At 30.3% G+C, this 9,385-nt stretch overlaps 1 protein-coding gene across 3 annotated transcripts in view; it reads left to right on the forward strand.

Moving 5' to 3' along the window:
* LOC106472370 (protein 4.1-like) overlaps positions 1 to 9,385 on the forward strand; it is a 60,179-nt gene that overhangs the window by 15,944 nt on the left and 34,850 nt on the right. For all 3 annotated transcript variants that reach the window (XM_013933008.2, XM_013933009.2, XM_022400954.1), the window contains 5 exons: positions 1,493 to 1,597; positions 2,317 to 2,359; positions 3,118 to 3,193; positions 6,231 to 6,275; positions 7,999 to 8,172. In XM_013933008.2, coding sequence (XP_013788462.1) covers positions 1,493 to 1,597; positions 2,317 to 2,359; positions 3,118 to 3,193; positions 6,231 to 6,275; positions 7,999 to 8,172 — 443 coding nt within the window. The remainder of the gene's footprint in view (positions 1 to 1,492; positions 1,598 to 2,316; positions 2,360 to 3,117; positions 3,194 to 6,230; positions 6,276 to 7,998; positions 8,173 to 9,385) is intronic.

Below are 9,385 nucleotides of genomic sequence, written 5' to 3' on the forward strand. Positions count from 1 at the left end.
TTTGTAAATTGTAATAATGTATATACTTGTGTAATGTTCTTTAGATTCCTTCTTTGAAAGCTATGTTTAGATGGGAGGCATTTCACTGATGGTTTTGACAGATACATTGATATCTCACAAATCAAGAAGTTAGGAGGTTCAGTTTTTATATTCTGGCTTGTCTGTATCTATAGTTTGTGTTTCAGTTTTGTCAGACACTCTAAAACCCGTAATAGGGAAAAAAGAACATCTATAATGTAGAATTCAGAGCACAGATGCATCATGTGACACAGAGAAATGAAAATTGAAAATTGTTTTGAATATTCCTTCTAAGATTAAAAAATTTAAGTTTGGATAATATAAAAATATGAACTATAAACTATATTTTGATGCCAAGTTCATTGAAACATTGAAATGAAGTTGTTTTTAATTTTGAATGTAACTTAAAGGTTGTGACATGCACACTTTGACTTGGCTGAGCTCATAAGATTGACTTGTTTTTAACAGAAAGTCATGTAGCAAAATTTTCATTTAAAGTAAGTCAGTGTTACAACTCTCCCCACGTGTGTTGATGATATTGTTTATCATCCATTCAGGAAATCCTATACCATTAATGTTTTAAAAGTCCAGCTTCAACACTTTAGTGAAATGTACCAGAAAGGTACATTTATTATATTTTACTTACCTAGAAGCTCTAGATAAGCTTGTTAAAAAAGGTTGTTGTTACTAACAGATTTGATTTTTATTGACAGTTCTTGATTGACTGAAATTTTGCAGCAATTAATGTAGGAAGGTTTAGATGAACAGAGGTAATTATTAATAAGAATTTCTGAGTAAAAGTAAAGAAGAGTGTATAAATTATAAGTCAACCATGCTATAACTGTTGTATCCAGTGTTGACGAGGCCTTCTCCCTATAACAGGGTTCTTCAGGCCAAGTGGGATACTACAGGTATAACAGTAGTTGACACATTTTGTGCTAGCAAATTTCTTAACAAAAACTCTTATAATGTGAACTGGATTAAGTTGTAGAAGTGTAATTTTTATCAATTTGATTTATGTCACAATACATAAGGGTATTTTAACACTATATTACTTACTTATTTTAACATCATATATGAATTAATGGTTTCTATTCTATATCTCATTTGAATCATTTCTGTCTTTATCAGTACTCTTAAACATGTAAGTTGTCACCAGTGGTCATTATCTTGAAACTCTGAACCTATTGCACATTTCTGTCGATCTAAACAGTATATTCTGGTCATAAACTGTTTGTTAAACGTTCATATTTTAACATATATTTGTATGATGGACATAAAGGTGTTCTTTTGTCTTTTTGGAATAGTAGTGTTCATGTTTGAGCTCCTTCGTAAGAGTTTTAAGTATCATTGTGTGCAGATCTACTGAACACGTATTTATATGTCATCCAGACTAGAAAAATCTCTGTTACGAGTTTGAAATTATTTTATTGTAAGAGCTGATAGACTATAAATCTTGTTTTCTTTTTTAAAGAAAAAAGTTAGAGGAGGAGAACTTTTTAATAAAGTTTGCAGTCATTTGGATCTTCTTGAAAAGGATTATTTTGGCCTTTCCTACAGAGACCATGATGAAGCAAGAGTAAGTTATTTAAACATTTTTATAAGATTATTTATATACATCTTAATAATTCAAGTGATTTGCTGTAGTGGACAGTATCACATATTTAGATGTGGCTCTTAGAATGGCTCTTCTAGCTCTTCACCAGTTTGAGATCTAATTACAGTTTCGGACTCGGGAGGTTAAACCCTTTCGATTGATGTATTTGACCATGCCCAAGATCTCGTAGATTAATTTACTCAAATCCTGCCTAATAGAATTTCAATTAGAGGGTAGGCTAGTAGAGATGTTGATGAGTAATATAATCGATTCTGGCATACACATGCCCCACGCTTGGCTATTGCTGGTACACAAAAATGTAGCTAATAAAAAGGAAAAAAAAAAGGCTCATACATTAATTTACTCTAATCCTGCCTAAAATAATTTGAAGTACTGGCTATTGAGGATTCCCTCTTGTTTACTATGAAACAGAAAAGTATGATACCCTATAACTCGAGCACTTTCAAAGGGTGGACCTTTCTTCTTCAGGGCAAACAGTTATAGGGTTTTTATTGTTCTATAACCAACTTGTTGAACCTGCATGTTTCTTAACAGCATGAACACTTTTTTACAATAGGTAGTACATATAAAATATTTGATTTTTTAAAATTTGATGAAGTCAGTTGAAATAATTTACTTAACAATACTTCAAAATTAGTATATACTTTTAATGTTGATTCTTTTTTTTTTTTAATTTACAGAATTGGTTACATTTTGACAAAGGAATAATCAAGCAACTGAAAAGTAAGTGTACAACAATTTTGCATCGTATTCCTATTTTCTACAGTATATGAATATGGCATAATTTGATTGTCTGGAATGTTGATGATGTTAAAAAAAGTTGATCACGTGTGTTTTATTTATTGTTGGGATTATTATTTGCTTGACATAGTGAGAGACTTTTAATAAAGGTGTTTTTTAGTCCCAAAATTAGGAAAATTTGTAACATTTTTTCAAGAACATAGCTTTCAAATATCTTTTGTCAATAATGTTCAGAACTTGTTTACATAAATTCATGTATGTTTATATGTATGTACACACACACACAACATGCATTTATACGTGTGAGTTGTAAAATTGTTTTTAAACCTTAAATATGTATTAATAATAATTTCTGCTTCAAAAATGAAATTCCCACCTACCAGTGGTCATGTGTTGTATATTACTTTGTGCACCCTCATTGTGGATGAGGCTACATGAGACCAACAATTCATTGCCTTTCTGCAATTATAAACGAACATGTGAAACCTCATGTAGTAAATTTCTGTCACATCTATCAACATTATATGAGAAATGGAGATGAATGTTTTACATGTTTCCTTATTGGAGAGTCTGTACAGTGCCCCCAATGCCTGGATGCATATTTAAAAACTAACTATCCAGTGATTCTATGATGAACTCACAATTAATGAGTCTGCTGTTCATCTCCTCGGTATGTTATTTTACATTTGGAAAACGGTAAGCTAAAACTGATTAATTCATTGAACATTCCACTGTTACAGACCAGCCGTTGATCTTTTCATTTGAGGTCAAGTTTTACCCACCAGATCCAGCACAACTTCAGGAAGATATCACTAGGTAATGTTAAACAAGTTGTTGCATTTCAGTTATTTGATACTTAAACTAAATATAAGTATGTTTATAAAGTAAGTTTACAAGACTTTTACTAACAACTTTTTATTTTTCAGTCTTGTAAAATGTTCCTGCACATGATGATAAAACAGACTTAAAAGATTAACAACCATTATTTACATAAACTTTTAAATCCACTTAGTAACCATCTGTATGTAACGTTTAGAGAAGCACATCTCTTAATTGTAATATCCAGTATCTCGAGTAACAAACGTATAAAGTAGTTGATAATATTAAGTTCGTTACAATGAAAAGTCCAGTGAAAATATATGAAATTAAAGAATGGCTTTTCAAGAGTTTTTTTTATTATTATTTAAATAGTATGTAGATTTACAAACAAAATCGTAAGTAGGAACAAAAACGTTTGAAGTAGAAGATAGTAAGCTGTTTTAAGGCAAGTTATAGACAAATCCTTTACTACACTTTTCTCAGCTGTACTTAGGATATTCCACTACATGATTCCTTTGGAACTTTGAACTTGATTGGTTGATCTCCACTAGATTGTATTTCAGGCTCACAATTCATTTATGATATTGAATACCTATAAAATGATAAATTACTTTACAAAGTGTGTTAAAACAGGGTAATTTCTAATACTAGTTATCCTCACCAACCACGGCAGTATGCTATCCTCAACAGTGGACAATGTTCAGGACAACACTGTATATGATGTATAAATGATTGTCATTGTTGAATAAACACATACGAACAGAAGAATGTTTAGCCTTCTGCTAAGTACTGTCTAGGTCAGAAATTGTAACCTAACAGTCAGCTGTCAGGAACATAACTAATCAATGTAATCAGAACTGTGGGAGACAATTTCAACAGCATTAGCTTATTCTGGCTTAGGTGTATGTTGTATAATCTCTAGTTGGATATACATAGATTGGTTTGTCTCCTTATATTCAGGGTTATGTAAACAATATACATTCTCTTGTTTCAGTACTGAACAGCAATGAAGTTTGTAAATATTAAAATATTGTTTAACAATATAGTTTAAACATTGCTACTGGAAGAATGAAAACAGCTTACGTACAAAAGTTTCTTAAAAGTAAATGAATTAGTTAATGAAGGATGTAATAAATGTACTTATGTTTTTAATGATTTTGATAACCTGAAAAAGACTTTTAGTGATCTGACTAGTTGGTCAATATTAATTTTTTGTTCTAAATAGTACGTGATCCATGCACTCTTTAAAATGAGAGAAGTGGGTTTTAAAAAGGATCTAAGTTAAATTTCTTTATATGCTTTTTAAGAGTAGCTTTGTTGGGTTCACTATTATATAACTGTGTTCCAAGTTTAAAATATGCATTACTATCAATCAACATACAATATTATGTCTTAAAATTTTGCATTCAATTCTTGTATATGTGTGGATGATTTTTTAATTCAAGCGTAAATCTTAGTCAACTATAAGTCTCAGAGTCATTTCAATGCTATAACTGCTATTGCTTTTTTAACCAAAAATAACTCCTGTGGTGGAATTTTGAAATTAACTAATCAGTATTTAAAAATATAGACAAAACAATGTTTACATTACATAATAAAATTAAAAATGACTACATGTTTCAGTAGCTTCTGCTACCATCATTGGAGTAAAAATCTACGCGAACAGCAGTTTTTTTTTATACAAGAATGGTTGGACTCACTGTTCCCGTGGATTTTTACTTCTGATGATGGTATCAGAAGCTACGGAAACATGTAGTCATTTCTAATTTTTTAAAATTTATTATGTAATGTAAACGTTGTTTTGTCTATATTTTTAAATAAAGTTTATTGCACAAGGTTGCCCTATTTATATTTTACATTCTAACTAATCAGTGTGTGTTTGAATAGTCATTATTATAATGTAACTTGTTTTTTGTTTTCCTTAATTGTGTATCATTTAGAAAATATTAAATTTTTATATTTATTCATTAAAAATGAGCAGCTAACAAGTTTACCATAGTATTAATGAGCATGGCAGTCTGATGAGGTATGGCACATCAGGTTTTTTATGTATCGATGCTACCTGATGGCACCTGTTAAAAATACAATGACTAGTTTAACTGATGAGATGGGTTGTCCGTTATTAGTAGTATACTAATATACTGTAGTATACTATAGTGTTATTGTTATCATACATGATTAATTCTAGAACATCATTATCTGTGAAGTAGTTTTATGCTTTTATTACATGACACTCATTTTGACTTGACAAAGAAAGGAACAGTAACCCCACAAATCATAAGAAATAACTTGTTCCTTCATGAAGCATCAGTAAATTGATTGACTTTGTTATTTATAAATTGAATGGGTATTTATTGCAAACATTTAGGTACTTGAAATGACATGTAAAAATAATGTAACTCACTGTACTGCATCTTACTATAAGTATCTTGTAAATCTGTCACTCAACACAAGGGAACCTTATTTTTTCATGTGATATGTATAGTATCATATTGCATACTAATGTAGAGGAGACTAAGGACTTGTAACAGATATATGATAAGAATTGTAATGTAGGTTACAAATTATGTGAGTTAGAGTACTTGAGATTCAAGTATGTGTTTCTGTGTTTACATGAATAAGCTGACTGTATTATTCTGTGTTTTAATATATATATATATATATATATATATTGTGAAACTTTTGCCATTGAAAAACAAAACCCGTGCATGTAAAAGTAAAAGAAATATTTCCATTTAAAGGTAGTTTTGTGTAAAGGAACTAACGATTCACTCTCATATTATGATTTTATCTGATTGAAATAAAGAGTATTTAGGTGGAAATATTTATGTACATTTGGATGTTTGTGAAGAAACTGTTTATTGGATGTTTTGGCTTCTATTTAGACCAAGACACGATTGTGTGCACCTATAAACACTGTAAAAGAAAGCATGATTTTACTTCACTAATTAAAACTTGAGAGAGAATATATTTGAAAACATGTTTTGACAATGTTGGTTGTTTTTATACATTTTTATTTTACTTATTTTTTTAGATATCAGCTGTGCTTGCAAATTAAAAATGACATCCTCACTGGAAAGTAAGTATATGTTTGTAAAATACCAAATTTATGACAAAGCCAGGCTGCATTTTATGTAATGTTTCATATATATAGGTGTGTGTGTGTGTGTGTGTAACGCAATATGTATTGTGGGTTACATAATCCACATACATGTAATTTAGTGTTTTAAAATTATTAAATCAGTGATAGAAGGTCTTGTTTTTAGCTTTATCAGGTGTTCATTCCTTAATTTTACATTGCTTTAATATGACATTCAGTTTTTCGTTATGCATTATTATGATGGGAAAATTAAATGATTTTAGGTTTGCAGACTTTTAATATCCTCTTGTGAGCTGTTGCAGTAAAAAAAAATGCATGTTTGTTGTTATGCTCTTAATAAAATACATTCAAAATGTTTCTTAGTATTAAAGACGCTGGATTCTTTGGATAAGTACAACATGTCTCTACCACACAATCGACAAATACAACATGTCTTTGCCACACAATCCCAACATGGCCAGTTTTGATACCAGAAAAATCAAAAACTGTCTATATCACTGCTTGGGACCTGTAAGAAGTTTTCTTTGTACCAAATCCTGTGTAAGTTGGTCGACATACACATGAATAGTTCACAAAAACTCCAAATTGTACTTTCATCACTGAGCAGAAGACAGTAGTTTTAAAATTGTCTGTCTCTCTGTTTGTGATCTGTAAAAAGTACCTTTGTGCCAAATTCCATGTAAATTGGCTGAAATACTGCATAGTAATTGTCATAAAATCATACTTTTTGTGGTATCCTGATTCCGCTATAATTACTTAAAATCGGTAAGTCCAACATTTTTGTTTGTCAATTTGTTGCTTATAGAAAAGTACTTTTGTACCAAATTCCATGAAATTTGGTCAAAACAAGATTAAATAATTGACCAAAATTATGGGTTTATTTAACCTTTTGATACCTCCTAAAATGGGTATATCCAACTTTTTTGTATGTATGGGGCCTGTAAAAAATATCTTTGTACAAAATCCCATGTAAACTTGCTGAACTACAGTGACGTAATTGTCAAAGAACCTTAACATAAAAATTATGCTTTTTATGGCATCTTGACCACTGTAATTACTAAAGATGTGTAAGTCCATCATTTTTGTTTCTTGTTGAGTGGAACCTGTACCAAATTCCATCTAAATTAATCAAAATATGGTTGAGTAATTGACCAAAAGCCCCAAAATGATATTTTTTTGTGGGCTCTGAACCCCCTTCTAGAAAACTACTCAAAATGGACAAATCCAACTTTCTTGTATTGGGTGCATGAAAATTTATTTTTTATGCCAATTTTCATCTTGATTGCTGTAAATGTGACTGCACAGAAGCCCAAAATACATTTTTTGGATTGTTTTACCTTTGACCCCATAAAATCCTTAAAAAGGCATAAAAATAGAAAATGAAAAAAGTGTTTGGTTGTATTGAATTAAGGTATAACCCTACCAAGTTTCAAGTTAGTCTGCTGAGAAATGAAGGAATGGTGGTCAATTGAAAAGTGTTTCAAAGAAGAAGAAACAATAGAAAATGGTATTAATCTCTGCAGAGACAAAAAATGGGAGTATATGAGTAGGTCGGAACAATTATAGATTATTTATATATTAACATAATTTTTTTGTAATAAAAAGATTTAATTTTATTCCTTTCAGTTTCAGGTTCCTACTGGCTTAGTCAGAAGTAGCTCTTTTTGACTTTTTTACATTTCACTGTTTCTTTTCCATTTAGGCTGCCTTGTTCATTTGTCACTCATGCCTTGCTTGGATCCTACCTGGTTCAGTCTGAAATTGGAGATTATGACCTAGAAGAACATGGAACTGACTATTTGTCTAACTTTAGCTTTGCTCCCAATCAAACTTCTGAATTAGAGGAGAAAGTTATTGAATTGCATAAGCAACATAAGTACGTTTGATTTTTGATTTGCTTCTTTTGTTTTCATTAAAAATAATTTCTTTGCCAATAAAACAACAACTTCATGCAGTTTCTAAGTTACAGCTTATCTACTTCATAGTTGCATTAAATAGGTTTTTGATATAATATGTACCCTAACAACATGTGAGATATGTTAAGAGTTACACTAGGTTTTATTAGCTATGTATCTTAAATATTTGAAAATATATGGTGTGGATATATGGTATCATAATGTTGGAAAATATATGGTGTGGATATACGGCATCATAATGTTGGAAAATATATGGTGTGGATATATGGCATCATAATGTTGGAAAATATATGGTGTGAATATACGGCATCATAATGTTGGAAAATATATGGTGTGGATATATGGCATCATAATATTGGAAATATATGGTGTGGATATATGGCATCATAATATTGGAAATACATTGTGTGGATATATGGCATCATAATATTGGAAAATACATTGTGTGGATATATGGCATCATAATATTGGAAAATATATGATGTGGATATATGGCATCATAATGTTGGAAAATATATGGTGTGGATATATGGCATCATAATGTTGGAAAATATATGGTGTGGATATATGGCATCATAATATTGGAAAATACATTGTGTGGATATATGGCATCATAATATTGGAAAATATATGATGTGGATATATAGCATCATAATGTTGAAAAATATATGATGTGGATATATGGCATCATAATGTTGGAAAATATATCTGTTGGTATGTATTTTATATATATATATGGACACACACATACACACTTTCATACTCTGTATTACATTGTCAGACTTTGCATTTATCAACTGACAACTAATTCTGTACAGTACAATATAAGTGTGGTGTGTGTATCAATTTCACCAGTTAATGTGATGAAACACATAGTGCCTTGAAAAAGTATTTACCCCCTGCAAAGTTTCCACAATTTTTTGTCGTCTGAGCTTGCAATCATGAAACTTTCAAATAGGACTACATATTTAGAATCTACACAATCTATTCCAAACTGTGAAATCTAAAAAATGGCTGATATTATGTAAGTAATTTAGATTTTCAAAGAAAATTAGAATATTCTCAATTGCATATTGCAGTATTTAACCCCATTGCTACGGCAATCCTAAATCAGTTCAAGTGCAAAGATTAGTTTGAAATGTCACAAATTTAGTGTAATGGTCTCTGTTTGTG

This window comes from Limulus polyphemus, unplaced genomic scaffold (genome assembly GCF_000517525.1).
Source record: "Limulus polyphemus unplaced genomic scaffold, Limulus_polyphemus-2.1.2 Scaffold5276, whole genome shotgun sequence".
NCBI lineage: Eukaryota > Metazoa > Arthropoda > Merostomata > Xiphosura > Limulidae > Limulus > Limulus polyphemus.